This window comes from Acipenser ruthenus, chromosome 1 (genome assembly GCF_902713425.1).
Source record: "Acipenser ruthenus chromosome 1, fAciRut3.2 maternal haplotype, whole genome shotgun sequence".
NCBI lineage: Eukaryota > Metazoa > Chordata > Actinopteri > Acipenseriformes > Acipenseridae > Acipenser > Acipenser ruthenus.
In genome coordinates this window covers 33,291,056-33,309,230 of record NC_081189.1, presented here as the reverse complement: position 1 = coordinate 33,309,230, position 18,175 = coordinate 33,291,056, and the positions used below count along the sequence as shown (strand labels likewise).

Below are 18,175 nucleotides of genomic sequence, written 5' to 3'. Positions count from 1 at the left end.
CACGATTGTTTCTAATGCCGTTCATTAGATTTTTTACCCTGAATGGAATAATAATAATAATAATAATAATAATAATAATAATAATAATAAAAAAATGACAATTAAACTACATCTACCCACATCTAAAATACCCTCTTTTTATGGACATGTTTGTTTACAAATTATTTTTCTTCCAAAAAATAATTAAAATTAAAATAATATTACAGGCTGCTGTGAGTCTTGCCATGGATGAGAGAGATGAGAGAATTTCCTTTTTACAAAATATGGTTTGTGATTAGATATGGGGTACATTTTGGTAAAAATATTTACTGTAACACAAACCACTAAAAAGTAATTGAAGGGAGGGGGGGCAAAGTGGCATTGCAGACAGAGTGTCAAAGAGGGATTGTTTTGTTATTATTATTTATGTATTTATTTCTGCCTGGTTATTCTCGCTGCCAACCTGTCAAAAACCACTTATAGTCGGGCATTACAGTATTTTTCAATAGGCCTACTGGGGCATGGTCATCTTAGAAAAAGTTAATATGTGATATGTTTGAAGTAGACTGGAATATTGAGTGCTTTGGAGTTGTGAATTAAATAATTATAAAGTCTAACAAAGAAACTGAAACAAGTATTCGTTAACATTTTAATATCATTAATATTATTTACAGTATCTTAATGTTAGTAATATGTAGGTGCATATGATTACATGATGCGTCTATATACTCACTTTAAGATACGGTTGCTAATGTAGCATTCACTTGATGTTCTGGACCCAGCACTTAGTCATCACCACCTAGGGTCCTGCACAGCCTAAGGCTGGCCCTGTTTACAGATACAACATAACTAGCAAAACATAACAAATTGAAATATAAAAGTAAAGCAAAAATACACTTATCAAGATTTGAAAATCAGGTGGATAGAAAAAAGTAGAAGTATAAAATGAAAGAACACAACACAATGTTCATTAAGCAAATTAAACTAAAGGGGGCAGTATTTCCTAAAACATAGAAGAAAATAGCCAATATCAACAAAAGGCATATTTACAGCCTTGCAAAATGAATGACCTAGAAAAAAAAAATCAAATTGAAACCTGACTATTGCTGTTCTAACTTTTTGGTTTAACAAACAAACCAATAAAGAGCAACTTGGTACGGCTATGACATATCAAATGCATCTGAAGTAATGTTGACTTCTTGTCGCTTTACTTAGTATTGTTTTGTGTTTCAGTCATCACACCCTGGTGACTTTTTAAAAATGAAAGCACCCCTGTGGTCTCAATACAGAGCTAACCTCAAAGATTATCAGGTACATCAGAGTGGAGCCTTAAACTTGTCCTGCAGCAAAACTCCTTGTGTGTGTAAAAAATAGTAAATGTGTTCCATGTGATATTTCTAACTGGGGAGGATGGGACACAATAGCAGAGGTGGGGGAGGAGCAATTAAGCAACCCACACAAAAAGGGCGAGGTGGCATGAGGATTAAATAGGGAAAACGATTAGCAATTGAAGGGAAGCCATTGCCTGCCTATGGATAGTTTTACATAGGGCTTCTCACCCACTATGGCCATAAATTCAAAATTAGAGCTCTCAGTACAACAAAAAAGGTGATGATCATGATCAGCTTTATTGGTGATGTATGTTACTAATAGGTATTTTCTTAATCTTTGATCTCTTGGTGTACGAGCAGTCGTAGACTTTGTTATTGTTTTAATCCTGGTGTCTCATTTGTAGCAGACATGTTGTGCAACTGGATCAAGCCTAACCTTCAGCAAAATAAACACAAACAAAAGTACACCTTACTCACTGATGATTAAGGGGCAATCATAGCTGTCTGACTGGGTTTTCCCTAGAAGAAATCTTACATGCTGGTTACACCTCTTTAATATTCAACACAGGTCTCCATTTACATGAAATGCAGTATATCTTTTTTTTCACACAAACTTCCCATAAGGCACACATCTTAAGACACTGCCAAAAATAATATTGTTTCCATAACAACAAAATATACAAGTGTTGACAAAACAAAGGGAGGAGACCATTATACAATGCTGTTAACGAACACATACTGTAACTGGCACATTTTCAAATGAATGAAAGCCAGTAGCCAGCAAACCTAGTACCATTGTAGTCAAATCAAACTTTTCTAACATCCTGTTGTTACTCCACAACTGATTGCTTTCCAATAGATCCCTGTGCTCTCACAGACACAGGACACGTATGTGTGATGTGACCAAATGCCCTAACCACAATTTGCTTTTATGTTGTTTTTGCCCATGTCTTACATGACACAAACAGCTCCCGGTGCAACATTGCAACTCAACGTCACGAGGGCAGCGCTGACGTCATTCTCTGAGTCTGGCAAAACAATCAGAGCGCCCAAGCTCACAGGCCACTGAATGGCTCTGCAGAGTTAACATATTCAACACGGCTCATTATTTGTGACTGAAACTAAAGGTTCTTGTCTGGGAAACTTACAAACTTCTCAACAGGTTTACCAAGACACTTATTTTGCCGCTGCTAAACTCTATGGGGTAAGTTTGAAAACATTTTTTTAACATTCGTTTTTTTAGTTCAGTAGTGAAATGAAAGGAGTAGTGCTGTGCTGTGCTTTGCTTGCAAGGCTGTACTGGAATGAATAGGGTTATTGTTTTGTGGTGTTGGACACTCCTGGACAGGCGTTTGTGGAAAGTCTTTCGCGAAAATAAATAAATAAACCGATACAAGTTAAAAAAAAGTTCCTAACATAGTTTGAGTCACAATTATTAATAAAATAAATGCTACTGATCGAAGGAGAAACAATTACAAGTAAAAAAAAAAAAAATAAAACGGGGTTAACTCAGGCTGAATTTGCAATGTGCTGACTCGAACCAGACAGCGTCTTACGAGTTTGTGGTACACCAGACCTCTCCATTTGAAGAATTTAGTGCATGTCAGCGCAGAGAAAAGTACAATGGAACAACATATGCTATAACTGTAAGAGTACATTGTGGGGAATGTGTATTTGCTGTATACATTTTCACTGTATACTAAACTCTTTGAATATATATAATATATATAATTTGCATCGTTGCAGTATCCCAAGTACAAAACATGTTCGACTAGGGGCCGCTATATCTGCGGGTTTGAGACTGCTGTTTATGCTACTTAAATTAAAATACAATGAGAGATGATACTGTATCTTGCATTACTGAATAGTGGTAAATGATGTAACAGTTCATGCACTGCACGCTTAATTAGTTTTGTTGAGCATACAAATAATAACAGTAAGTTGTGAAAATATAATACTGCTTGTAAATCAAAGGGTTGGAATCACACCCCACACTTTCTATTAAGCAGAACTAGTCGTACCCTTTTACTGAAGTGACGCTTACCAATAAAGTGGTTCTGCTCGTGCAACAGTATTGCACAAAGTGTTCATACTTTATTATTTTAAGTCGAGTTACGATACAGATGATCCTTGATGTTTGAAAATGAAAGGGAATGCTGCACCCGCATCATGTTGATGTGTTGGAACATTCTATCTAGACACTTGCTGATTTTTTTTTTTTTTACAGGCTTTATTGACGTCTAGGAAATTGCATGGACTAAAATGAAGAGCCTAAAAGCAAAGTTCAGGAAGAGTGATGTAAGTACAGTAAATGTGAGCAATGTATCTGGCAGATTAGTAAATGTTGACAGGCAGGGCTGTGAAAGCTGGCCTTGACTCGTGAGACTGTTCAAAAGTGGCACAATAATTCAGTGTGAACTTTACTGTGTGCTAAGCAGCCATTTCAAGGCATGTTGAATGTCATTGCTTGACACATAAAGTCCAGCATTTATTGCACGAGCTATGCAGTACACAGGTAATACACAAACATGCAAGTCAAATGGAGTGGTTTCAGAGAAGGGGGAAAGCCAGCTTGATCACTGTGTTGGCATGCAAGGACCCCCCATGGTGCTGGAAAGAACAAGAGCAGGTGGTCCTGGTCTGCTGTAATTTGCACATGGTGTTTATAACGTTTTCGGCAATTTTAGATTTTTATTGTTTTAAGAAGGCGAAATAATGGCCAACAGATATAAGGTTGTTTAAAACTGATTGAATGAAAGACTAACACAATGAAGTAGGGTTAGTATGAATTTTATTCAGTATATAATTATATACAGTGATAAGAAACACTTTTCGGTTTGTTTGTAAGTGATAAAATAGAATGGAAAGCAGTGTAATCTCGGGTTTGTTTAAATTCTGTGGCCTATCCGACTGTAATCCGCCATTGTTGGAAATCCCTCCTGTGACGTCACCGGTTGGAGAAGGCAGCGGGAGAATTGTGTGTGAAGTAAACGAATATCAACAATGGCAAGCAACACGTCATTAAAGAAACACCGTCAGGTGTACATTGTGTTGCCCCTGGTTGCACAAACTACTGCTATGAAGATTCAAATGTGCATTACCACCGTCTCCCAAGTAACAGCGATAACCGGTTAAGAAAGTGGCTGCAGGCAATAAAAAGGAAAACTGTCCCAGACTTACAACATGCCCGCGTACGCAGCGTTCACTTCCTTGACAATGATTACATTTTTAAAGGCAAGTTCAATGCCGATGGAAGTGATATTAATGTCAAAACCAGAGAATTAAAGCACATGGCCTTCACGAGTGCATTTAACTTTTCACAATACGACCACACAAGGTGTGACTGTTCGACACCATGTGAAAATGTAAAACTCGATCAAACTGTCTTTGGCAGTGCCGTTTCCACTAACTGGAAAAAAAAATTATAATACTTAAAAGAATAATAATACATCATCAACTTGTTGTTTAATTTAAAACATTAAAGCTGTTATGTATTTTTTAATACCTTTGAAGGGGGATTATTATTTTTATTTATTATTATTATTATTATTATTATTATTATTATTATTATTATTATTATTATTATTATTATTATTAATATAATAATGCATACAAGAATTATGCTACCCGTGTATGGCTGTCACCCGCGGACTGATTGTGTTGCAGCCAAGTGGTCACATAAGGGCTTGGATTCCACTGTCTCAAAGGGGGTCCACGAAGCTTGATAAATATTAGGGCTGAGGCATGTTTGATTAAAATTCTGGAATGCTAATCAGTTACAATCAAGTTCATTTGTATTAATCCCCTTTCTGCACAGGATCACACGTGTACAGTTAATAAGTGGAACTAAATCATCTGGTATTCTTCAATTTTCATCCTTAAAATCTCGAAATGCATTTTTGACAGTGTGTTAGTTTAACAAAGCGCTGACACAGTCTTTCGACTTCTTTTTCGTCATAACTCTGGGGTAGTTCTGCAGGCCAATGGCGTGGATCATATTCTTCTGTAAGTATGCATAGTCAAACCCATGTTTCTGAAGACGTTTAGTAAGCGCTAACACTATCGACTCTGCTGACTGATCAAAAAGTTCAATTAACACTAAAAACATGAAGTGAGGGTGTCACAAAGACGGCCGGAGTGGGTGGCGTCAGACCAGAAGCAGGGAGTAAACAGACAGAGACTTGGAGTTTGGTGGAGCTGAGCGAATGGTTTCGCTCAGCATTTAATAAAACAGCACAGAAAATAAAAGGTTTGAAACACAAAAACACGGGACACGGCACTACACGCCAAAATAAAAAGACAAACAAAACGGACTACACAGTAAACAGACAGTGCACAGACAGACAAACGAAACACGGTGAGTGAGACAGTTATTCACTTTTATATTTACGTTCTTTCTTATTATTTAATTTCTCCTTCTCCACACTCGTTCTCCACTCACCGAACACCTAACCCTGACTGACTAAAAATGTGCCTATTTATACTGTTGTGCTGGGATTCAATTACTAATTAATTATTCACTTGAATCCCAGCACGTGAATTAATTCTGTGCAACCCCGTGCTCGCATATTACATTTAACCAGCACGTGAAGTGATTTGTGCTCTCCTCGTGCCTAAATACAAATCTACACTTTTTAAACACACGTGAAACACAGACCCGTTTATATCCCGTGTACCAATCTATACACCAACATTTAACATACGCACGCATACATACAACATAGAACACACAAATGCACACAGGGGTGGGGCACTTTGCCACATTTACCCCCCCTTGTGCGCAGCACACATGGCCTCAACGGCCACCTCCCCCCTTAAAAATCCAGCAGTCCAGGACAAAGTCTCGGGCTGGGAAGGGAGGCTTCAGTAGGCCCATGGCTGGCAATGCTGTCAGCTCCCCTGCCGGTAGTGGCACGGCTGACAACATGCTGGTCCCGTCCTGCAGCGAAAAAGCTGCGGGGGCAGGTGGTCCCCCGACCTCCCCCTTCTTCGTAGCCGGCAGCTCCCTCCTGTGGGGCTCCGGCCACAAGAACTCCTGCAGCGATACTGCTGCTGGGGAAAGTGGTCTCCAGACCTCGTCCCCCTTCTTTGTAGCCGGTAGCTCTGATGTAACTTAGAAAAAAGGATGGTGAGTAAGTAGATTCAAGAGTCCTTTTCTTCAGTCAGTTGTTAGGTTTATTGAAATATGCAGGGAGTCTGGTCCCAGGTACAGGACACAGAATACTCGTTCTTACAATTGTTGCATGACATTAAATACCCTTCTGCATAGGTGTCTCTCTCCTCCTCTTTCTCTGACACTTAACCAATAGAAAAGGTACAACTCATTATCATTATGTGTGTGTGTGTGTGTGTGTGTGTGTGTGTGTGTGTGTGTGTGTGATCTAGTGTGAAGATCTCTGAACTCAGTGCAGTCTTCAGACCCTAGTGCCCCAAAGGTCCATACATCTGTTTTTTGTCATCTTCCTTGTTCCTATCTCTAGACCCTTTGATCTCAGTGGCACTATCTCTTTGGATCTCTCTGAAGTCTTAGAGCCTGGTCTCTTCGGTCCCCTTGAAAACTAGCTTTATGACCCTGTCATAAACCAGCTGTATTTTCTAAGCAAAAACCTGTTAACTAGTTTTATACCCCAGTGGATTCCCCGACGGGCAAACTTCTTTCATGTCAGGGCTGGAGATCAAAGGACTTGTTTGTACAGCCGTGTGCTGCTGGCCAGCCATTTGCTTTGACACAAAATAATCTTAACTTCTCTACCATATTGCAGCCTTCATCTATCACAGCAGTGCTTGCATTTTTGGAACTAACAGTTTTTTCTGTCCAATGTTAAATCACTTTTCAGAAAAATAACATGAATACAGCCGTCATTCCTCATGCGTAGCAAACTGCTATTCAATACTTGTTCCATGTTTTCCAACAAGCTCCCTTTGGTGGGGCTCCGACCACAGTACTGCCGGCAGCGAAGAAGCTGCAGTGGGAGCAGGTCTCCGGACCTCCCCCACGATCTCCGGCAGCGAAACTGCTGCAGTGGGAGCAGGTCTCCTGACCTCCCCCACGATCTCCGGCAGCGAAACTGCTGCTGGGGTTGGTGGTCTCCAGACCTCCCCTTTCTGGGGCTCCGGCCACCGTAGTCCCTGCGGAGGTACGGGCAGCAGAGGCAGCTCCTGCTCCTCTGCTCCGGGCGGTGGCGGAGGCAGAGGCAGCTCCAGCTCCTCTGCTCCTGGCGGTGGCGGAGGCAGAGGCAGCTCCAGCTCCTCTGCTCCTGGCGGTGGTGGAGGCAGAGGCAGCTCCAGCTCCTCTGCTCCTGGCGGTGGTGGAGGCAGAGGCAGCTCCAGCTCCTCTGCTCCTGGCGGTGGTGGAGGCAGAGGCAGCTCCAGCTCCTCTGCTCCTGGCGGTGGTGGAGGCAGAGGCAGCTCCAGCTCCTCTGCTCCTGGCGGTGGTGGAACCAGCAGGTATTCACCCTCTGCTGGTGGAGGTGGGAGGGGCCAGCAGTCCTCCCACTGCGGTGGAGGTGGAACCAGCAGGTATTCACCCTCTGCTGGTGGAGGTGGGAGGGGCAAGCAGTCCTCCCACTGCGGTGGAGGTGGAACCAGCAGGCATTCACCCTCTGCTGGTGGAGGTGGGACCAGCAGGTATTCACCCTCTGCTGGCAGCTTGGGTCCTAGGGCTGTGGAAGCCCCGACTTCCCTCTCTTCGGGCTGTGGACGCACCGACTCCTCCCTTTTGGGCTGTGGACGCCCCGACTCCTCCCTGTTGGGCTGTGGACGCACCGACTCCTCCCTGTTGGGCTGTGGACGCACCGACTCCTCCCTGTTGGGCTGTGGACGCACCGACTCCTCCCTGTTGGGCTGTGGACGTTCGGGCTCCCCCCACTCAGGCGTAGGACGTTCGGGCTCCTCCCACTCAGGCGTAGGGCGTTCGGGCTCCTCCCACTCAGGCGTAGGACGTTCGGGCTCCTCCCACTCAGGCGTAGGACGTTCGGGCTCCTCCCGCTTGGGCTGTGGACGCTCAGGCTCCTCCCGCTTGGGCTGTGGACGCTCAGGCTCCTCCCGCTTGGGCTGTGGAGGCAAAACCAGCAGGCATTCTTCCTCTGCTGGTGGAGACGGGGACAGCAGGCATTCTTCCTCTGCTGGTGGACCTGCTACCTGGGCTGCTGTTCCACTTATAACTGCTTCCAGGTAGCTGAGGACCAACCCCACACCTTCCTCCCAGGTGCTTACGGTCTGTTCCCTCGCATAAGCCTCCCATCGTTCCCTATCCATAAACTCCAGGAACTGGACGACTACTGGGATAGACTGGGCCTCCAGCCCAGCATTTTCCAGCATCCAGTCCCGCACTTTGATCGCGTCTTCTGCCATTTTTCCTTTTTTTTTTTTTTTTTTTTAATCCAAGAATGCTGTTCCTGCTCTGGCCTGAGTCCTGGAGGCGCTGTCGATCCCACGCAGGACACCACGTGTCACAAAGACGGCCGGAGTGGGTGGCGTCAGACCAGAAGCAGGGAGTAAACAGACAGAGACTTGGAGTTTGGTGGAGCTGAGCGAATGGTTTCGCTCAGCATTTAATAAAACAGCACAGAAAATAAAAGGTTTGAAACACAAAAACACGGGACACGGCACTACACGCCAAAATAAAAAGACAAACAAAACGGACTACACAGTAAACAGACAGTGCACAGACAGACAAACGAAACACGGTGAGTGAGACAGTTATTCACTTTTATATTTACGTTCTTTCTTATTATTTAATTTCTCCTTCTCCACACTCGTTCTCCACTCACCGAACACCTAACCCTGACTGACTAAAAATGTGCCTATTTATACTGTTGTGCTGGGATTCAATTACTAATTAATTATTCACTTGAATCCCAGCACGTGAATTAATTCTGTGCAACCCCGTGCTCGCATATTACATTTAACCAGCACGTGAAGTGATTTGTGCTCTCCTCGTGCCTAAATACAAATCTACACTTTTTAAACACACGTGAAACACAGACCCGTTTATATCCCGTGTACCAATCTATACACCAACATTTAACATACGCACGCATACATACAACATAGAACACACAAATGCACACAGGGGCGGGGCACTTTGCCACAGAGGGTCACCTGTCTTGTCTGTCTCGCATTCGATGATGCACAATAAGTGTTGGGGAACCATTCAGAGCTGTTGATTCATCAATTAGTACAGCAATTTTACCGTCAATGTGTATTTTTCTCTCACAGGCTTTTTTGACCATTTCATCAGAAATGTGGTTGATAATTGGGGCAGCAGTGTGGAGTAGTGGTTAGGGCTCTGGACTCTTGACCGGAGGGTCGTGGGTTCAATCCCCGGTGGGGACACTGCTGCTGTACCCTTGAGCAAGGTACTTTACCTAGATTGCTTCAGTAAAAACCCAACTGTATAAATGGGTAATTGTATGTAAAAATAATGTGGTATCTTGTAACAATTGTAAGTCGCCCTGGATAAGGACGTCAGCTAAGAAATGAATAATAATAATAATCATAATTTAAGTGGCACTGTATCTGGAATTAAGACCGGTTCCCACATTAACACCATGTATTTCTTGCAGTTCCAGTAAGGCCTGGTGATCAGAATAATGTTGATTTTGTTTTGCAAGGTAGTAAGCAGTACAAAATATTTTACAGGTAGTTTCATGATCATGCCTTTTTGCATTGTCAACACATTTCCCAATAAGATCCTCTGTGTTCTGCTGTAAAAGTGCAGTGGCCTTGTTATGGGCGCTGGATTTCTTGTGTTCAACTATCTTTTTTTGCAAAGATCTTAGCTGTTGCTCTTGAGTCTTTCCATTATACCCAACACTAATTTTTCCACTCAGCAGACAGAGAAAACACCCTGACTTTTCAAAACTGACAAAGTAGAAACATGTCTACAAACACTACACCCCAGATTACCATCCGCACAGTCAAGGGAAGTGTAAAGTTTTTTCTTTTCTTCCCATACCGCAGAACTCCAGATGTTTGGCCATGGACTTTCTGAAGTGTCCTGTTTTTCCGTTCTTTATCTTCCTGCTGTCAGTTTTACCGTAACACTACCGTCTGCAGTGCCTTCCATTAGCAGTGTTGTTGTCTCTTCACAACCTCCCTCAATCGCACTTGATGTCGAACTACACAAAATATCATCAATCTTCTGTTTTTTTGTTACTGCTGTTTCCAAAATATTCCATCAAAGATTCCTGGTGAGTTCATTTCCCACTACTTCTGGACATTTTAGATTTGTGAGAGTTGTTTTTATTGATTTATTTTACTGTAACTATCACCTCACATAATCACTGTGTATTTCAGTCAGCAGATACCAAGGAACGGCTTTTACAGACATTGCTACCCGACAAAGCAGAGTTTATATTCTAATTGGCTAAAAGGCCTTTACTTAATATGGAATAATCCAATCATAACCGTGAACCGCTTTTCGCAGGAGTCTGTGAAGTTTCCAAGACAGTTCATCTCACACAGTGATGGTGTGCTTCATTGCATGGACACACTGTTTGACAGAAGTAGGCTATATGTAAATACTTGTGTAAATTGTTACGTTAACAAACGATAATAAGCAGCCTTTATTAATTATTATCATCATATTGTTTCAGACAAAAATTCTAACAAGGAAATATTTTAAACACATTTATTAATTCTTTTAAATATCTGCAATTGAGAAACATGGGACTGAAAAAGTGGTGGAGCACCGCTCCGCCCCGCTCCGGCTCCACTACGCCACTGGTCTCGGGTACTAAAATATCAGGTCAAAATGCAACTCTAGCTAATTTTTTGTTAATATTTTAACTTATCTTCTAAATGAGCTGATGTGTTTGGAAAGAGTTACAACCCAATGCCCCCCAGTTGTTTGCTTCAAAGGGTCAGAATTATCTCTTGACCTACATGTCCTCGGGGTATAGTATGTGCATGACTAACATAAGAGCAAAGTAACCTCTGCATACTACTGTACACTGAAAGCTCTAATTTGAGGTTTTGGAAGATGAAAGATTACTTTTACTTTAGGAGTAAGTTGTAGAAGTTGACCCAGCTTACCCCCCCCCCCCCCCCCCCCAAGCACTGGAGTGCTAAATTTCTGTCTGCCCTCTGTTTAAACAAATGTATTACAAGCAACTTGGTGGTTGAACATATATTGCTGACCTACTATATATGAAATGCAGCAACTGGAGGTAAGATTTGCGCGTGGTACTCTTAGTAGTATTAATTTACTCCTGAAAATATCTAGAAAGAATACAAAATATATAGACTGAAACAATTACATATTTTTTACTTTTTCATGTTGAACATTAAGTTGTCAAACATTGACAAGATAAGGAGAGTTGCCAGCAGTAATCAGTCAAGTAACTTCCTACCTACTAGACGGCATACAAACAATTCAAGAACAATTTAAAAGCTGGGAGTGTACTCCTTGTGGTTAGATTAAAAAAAAAAAGGCCTCACTTTATGGGAAATTTAGAGTATTGGCGTGATAATTTCTGTAAAGACCTATAGCTTTATCTATAAACTGTAGTGTATCAAATTTGTTTATGGTACCTACTGTATTGACACCTGTTTGTGTCATTTATATTCTTGGTGGTATGTTAATCACATACCTTGTTTATAGTGACAACCTATTCAGCTTACTAAAGAATGAGAGGTTTGTTGCTCAATGTGTTCCTTTTGGATTTTAAAAGTTTGAATTTTGTATACTGTACATTATTGTATAACAGTCCAAGAACCTTTTGAAATCTTGTTCATTCAAGGATTGTTCTGGATATTTCATTATATAAATACTGTAAAAAATAATTTCCACTTTTGCTTTTTTCATTAGAATTATTGATGCAACCATAGGAAGTGACTCCTGTTCCCACTCAAATGACTCGTACTAATAAACATCACAAGTCAGGAGTAAGAGGCATTAGAAGAGGGGCAGATTTGTTTTTTTCATTAAATATTCATTTGAGTTCTTGCATACAGTTTTGTTTAAACTGGACAAGCCGTTGTCAGAAATTTAATTTGCCAATCCAAGAGATTGTAGAGGTCTTTCAAAAAAGATATGTTGGCATTCTTTTAAATAGTTGTAATCCAGCCTTTCTAAGTGAAATGAACTTGTCTATTGCGTAACATTAAAACAGCATTCCCCGTATTCAAGTGGCAAACAATGGGATTGGTCCAGGGTTCTTTCTACTTGCTGTGTATATAAGTTACATATCCTTTAGTAAGAAATCACATTTTCAGTAAAAGAAAGGTTTATTAAAAAGATTTGTAAGCTTGGTTACTTTTCTGGAAGGAGAATCTGCCCCTAACCAACACGTCATCAGCAAGCACATAAAGGTTCTGTGTGTTATTCTCCCATGTCGCTTCTTTTGTTTCGGCCCCTCGGTCACACGCTGGGAAGCCGAAACGGGAGTCAACCGCTTAGAGCCTCGAGGAAGGGCTACCCTCAGCCACCGACTCCCTGAGGTTTCCCCCTACATCAAAAAATTTAATATGTGAGTTTTTTCCTTGCCTGAGTGCTGAGCGGTTCGTATTTAGTTCTGTGGGGTGTGTGGTCGGGCTGCAGAGGCTGGGCTCTTTCCCCCAGCGCAGTCATGCTCTGGGGGACGGGCCGTGTCTCAGCTGCTCATTCTCATAAATTTTTCAATATCTGGGGGGGTAGGTGGCAGTGCGCTACTATGGGGTGCTGTGACAGGATGGAAGTAGTGGTGACGTCAGGCCAGTTGCTGGAACAAAAACAAAACAAAGTACTGCAGGCAAAAGACGTGGCGTGTGCCGTTTATTTAAATAATACAAAAATAAAATAAATATTTTAACAAAGAAAATAGTGCCCACAGAGCAAAATAAATATTTAAACGAAACAAAGTCACGAACGCAAAATAATAACCAAACCTAGGTCAGGCTGGGCAATCGCCTTCACTGATCCTATACGTTCTCGTTTTAAATTTCTCTCTCTCCTTGCTCGCTCTCGTACACTCTCGAACACCCACCTGGAACCGAGAGCGCTGCAGGTTTACATGCAGGTGACCATCTCCCGGTTTAGCAAAAAATTAATCACTTAATTTGGGAGATGGCCACCTTCTGCACAAGGTTTTTAATTCCTCCTGGCAGAGGACAAGCTACCAACCTTGCCTCTGCCAGACCACGTTTTAAATAAAAACAAAACAATAACAAACATGGCTTCTCTGTCATTTATAAATAAACCATAAGACGTCATTTAAATAAATAATAAATCATAATACAAAAATATAAAATAACACAGGGGCGAAGGGGGAGACCCCGTTCTAAAAATAAATAAACAATATATTTTAAACAGCAGGGCTTTGCCCAGCCCACTTTTCATGTACAGGGCTCCTGGCCCTGTTACAGGTGCAATAATCATTTATTATTATTTTTCATTCATGGTTTGGCGGCCTCGTCTTTTTGGGGGGAGGTGGGCCATAGCCACTTCCTGTCTGCGGCACTGGGATGCATGCAACTGTTCATGTCTTTCCAGCCAGCGTCGCGCTGGTAGCTGTCGAGCACCCACGGATGAGGCCTCCGGCCAAATTTATCTTTCACTCGAGCGCTCATCACAGTCATCGGCCCCTGAGCGTCCATCACAGTTCATTAAATCATCTGCAGTTGCAATCAATAAATTATTCATTCATTGCGGATTCTCTGTGCTGAACAACTGAATCGCCTAATATTTAAAAAATAAAATGTTTACAGTAAAAGCATGTTAGTAGAATTGTTTTGTTAAGTCTGCCTTTGTCTGAAAAGAGAACTGCAGTATCAAAAAACTGAAAAGGAGCACTAAATAGAAAAGGTAATGGAAGCTTTTAAGTTCTGCCATGCCCATGTTATATTAAACATATTTGTTATTGAATGTCAGATGTTTGGCATTGACTGCACATGACAGAAGAGGAGGCTGTTTCATTTATTTTCAATAAGTTTATGGGAAACATGTTTCTCTCACAATATTTTGACTGAGGTGTGGATAATTTAAGGGATCTGGCTGTTCAGACAGATGCATTATAAACCAGTTGTGCAATTTTGTAAATCCACCTGCAGAGAACCTCATTGTTCACAGCTTAATTGCAGATGACCACATTTGTGGTGAGAAAAACAAGACTTGATCTGAATAGTTGTATCAAACAACCTTTCATATTAATTAGAAACGTTGGCTCCCCCCCCCCCCCCACCCCCCAGTCATTAATTGCTATCCACTCTTGAGTGTTCTGATTTCTGAACAATAAAAACGTTTTTTGATTTAATTTCTACTTTTACTTGGCATTTGTTCAACATTAAATCCATATTTACTCTGAAGAAAGTGTATTGGTAATGATTTTACTGTTGTACGATTGAAAGATAAAAACAAATACCTGATGTCTAAGGCCTGTTTTTATGAGTCAAGTGTACTATAGACATTAGAAGAACTGGGCTTCCCTTCACTAACCTGCAGATTTGGCAAACATATAATTTAAGAATAGAGTACGAGTCTGAGTTTTAAAACATTTTTTTTTAAGTTCTTTTAATGATTTTGCCAAAATGCATTGTTCTTCTCCAAGAAAGCGATTGCATCATATTTCAGAGAGACAAGTGAAATCAGTTAGCCTATGTTTAATGTAATTCCTGGTATTCGCAATCACTTCCTTGAAATGTTTTTAGAGACCTAAGTCTCGACTGTAAGTGCAGTAGTTTATTACACTCTGAAAAGATCAGTGACTTGTTTCCTGTGTTGTTGCTTGGAAATATGTGTTTATTTATTGTAGGTAGACGGGATAATTCATCAGCCTTCTATTTTTAAAATAAAAGATTCTTTGGTGCGTGATCAGACTAAATACTTTTTTTTTTTTTTAACTCTGTAAAATTGACGAATGGATGCCCAAGTACTGCCAATACTACTAATGCCTGCACTTAACCTTACTTAAAGAATTTCACAGACTAAATTTGTTTGGTAAATATATTTAAATTCTCTGAGTTGGTCCCTAGATGTGTGCTTCTTTGTCAGTTTGGCTCCAATCATTATGTGTATACGATTACCAGTTTAGTTTACTTCAGTTGGTATACTACAGTACATTTCCCTTTCATCTTCATGTCCTATTGTTAATGCACCCCAACCTTCTTAAATTCCACAAAGACAAAACCAGAAACGGTCTGCTTTAAAGATGTCGCGGACACAACACATCTTAGAACCAATACATTGTTCTACCTTTGTGGAATGTTCTGTTTGCTTTTTCGATTGTCTTTGATGACTTGAAGTCTCTGTCCTACTCATGCTATACTTAGTAGGCTTTAAATCAGGTGAAAATGCAGACTAGGGCAGTGTTTCATGAGCAACACAGGGACAGGCATTCTCCTGATGCATGATGCATTGACATATAGAAAAACTAAAAGAAACATTAAAGTAAAATAATTTCATTTAAGGTACTGTAAAAAGCCAATTTGACTAGCAATTCTATATCGCCAAATATAGAAAAACAATATATAGCAGACCCTGATGTTGATGTGATCCAGCCTAAATGTATTCATGTCGGAGAGAAATTGTCGCATTAAGATTAGCGATATTGTTTTTGAATATTATTTAACTGTATATTATTACAAAATATAGCCTAGGGTGCCAGAAATCCCACTTGTTGCTGTGCATATTTATAGTTAGGGATTTACTATGACTTGAGAATGTGTGCAGTGGTGATATCCTTCACTTCTCTATAAGATTTAGCTTTCCACGCCCCTGGGTTAGTTGCTCCTACACAACTGGTCCCTGCTTCCCATTGTTGAAGGTTGGATCCTAACCATTGTGGAATTCTGCAATTTAGCCGCTTGACAAGCACTGATGCCACCTCTCAGCATACCAGTAGCCTAGAGAGTCTCTCCGACTGACAAGGCATTTTGGCACAAAATCTAACAACAAATTCTGTCTTTGAGTTTGTGCAATAGTATACAGATGATACTGTTCTTTTAACAAAATGATTGTATTTGGGTCAAACAAGATTATTTATACACAATTGGTGAATGCCTCCGGAGTGGTCATTAAGTCTGTGTTGTACAATACCGGGGAATACTTTATATGTGACAATTCATTTAACTAAAAGCTGTCGAAACGGTTAGTAAAGTAATTGTACTTGAACCGTGATGGGACATGACAAACCTTCAAAGTTGTGACATTTTTCACTTTAGATTGTAACTTATTGCAACAAGATACACTAATGAGCAGGCGCTGAACTGACATTGAAAAGGCCACTTAAGCTGGCAATTTGGTCCTTTTAATATAGGTGAGTTTACTATGGTTGCTTGCAATTTATTTGGGGTGTGTAATGGGCAAAAAACAGCTGTACATTTTAATGAAAACTCAAATGGTAGCATTAAACCAAAAAATAAATGATATGGGTTAATGCTGTTATGAAAAAAGAGTAGTACGTTGTGGGTGTACCACATTGAGGCAGAGTAAATTTGCAGAAACTTGAAGCAATGATCTTAGGAATTTTTATTGATTTTTATTTTAATATCCAGGTGTATTTCCCAGCTAGTGTCAAACATAAGAGGTTTCCTGTTGAAAGAAAAAGATGATTTTAAAAGAATTTGCATTGCTTTCAATTGTACAAAAGCCTAAACCTCTATTTTCAGCACCATCACATTTGACAAAAGAAGACTAACTGCTTCTTATAAAAAATGTGATCTATTAAAAGCCATATTCACCTATGTCCTAATTTGTACCAACATTATGTGTATTCCAGAGGGTTGTGTCTGTGAACAGGGGCTTGGAGTAGACGGGAAGTGGCCCAGTCTACGACCTCTTTCCCAAAGGGATGGAATCATTCTTAAAAGAATGAAGAAAAAAGACTCATCAGTGAGTCAGTAAGGAAACTGGGCAAGCGCAGTCTCAGTTTAAGTTTACAAGAATTCATACTGACATGCCTTTTAATTGCATCCATAATGTTTCCTAACAAGAAAGGGTGGTTCGCAGTGATGTTCAAGCCACAGCAGGCCTTGGAGGTTTTTAAACAGGAAGACATCTGAAGAATTGCCAGAATGTCTCTGTTTAATTTTATAATTTTCTGTCGTCCTTGTTTTCTTTGCCAACCTCATATTTCAAATATGCACCAATTTTAGCTCATGTAACATTATGGAGATTCTTTAGGTAGCTGGTGAATTGCAACATTAGGGCTGCTTTTCAACAGAAGTAATCATGAAAAAATAACTTCTGATTCTATTTTAGGCATTTTGTACTGGGTATCAGCCTAGAATTGGACTGGCATTTGTCAAAATGCCATTTGACTCATTACTTTTTTTGCAAATACTGGGCAGCAAGAATACCAAAAGTTACAATGTTTTATAACCAAAACCTGGGTGATTCAATTTCAAAATCCCTGATTTAAGACAAGTTATAGCTGCAAACATTCAAGTTTAATGTGGTTCATAAGAAACAAGCTAGTCTTTTAAGGCAGTTGCTTAGGTCAGTTAGGTATTAAGCTATAACCTTGTTAAATGTTGACCTTTCAAGTTAATCAAGCTTGTCTGGTTCCTTATCTTATTTATTTCTTAACAGACGCCTTTATCCAGGGCGACTTAAAAGTATTACAAGATATCACATTACTTTTACATACAATTACCCATTTGTACAGTTGGGTTTTTACTGGCGCAATCTAGATAAAGTACCTTGCTCAAGGGTATAGCAGCAGTGTACCCCAGTTGGGATTGAACCCATAACCCTCCGGTTAAGAGTCCAGAGCCCTAACCACTACTCCACACTGCTGCCCTGTCAACATGTTTTATGAAACTGTGAGGCAAAAATCTTATACTTGTGAGGCACAAGTATAAGATTTTTGCTATCCACAAGATAGTTATTAAATTCCTGACTTTCCTGAGTAATTTAAGGTCAATTCCTTAGTAATTTAAGGTCA

General features: G+C 40.5%; 1 protein-coding gene across 4 annotated transcripts in view; it reads left to right on the top strand.

The window, feature by feature from the left end:
- The first annotated feature begins 2,303 nt into the window (after positions 1 to 2,303).
- Positions 2,304 to 18,175, top strand: part of LOC117409281 (ankycorbin) — a 66,188-nt gene continuing 50,316 nt past the window's right edge. For 2 of the 4 annotated variants that reach the window (XM_059023928.1, XM_059023949.1), the window contains exons 1-2: positions 2,304 to 2,514; positions 3,538 to 3,608. In XM_059023928.1, the coding sequence (XP_058879911.1) occupies positions 3,573 to 3,608 (36 nt within the window). In that variant the 5' untranslated portion in view covers positions 2,304 to 2,514; positions 3,538 to 3,572. The remainder of the gene's footprint in view (positions 2,515 to 3,537; positions 3,609 to 18,175) is intronic. The other 2 variants (XM_059023938.1, XM_034015069.3) reach the window with 1 other exon arrangement.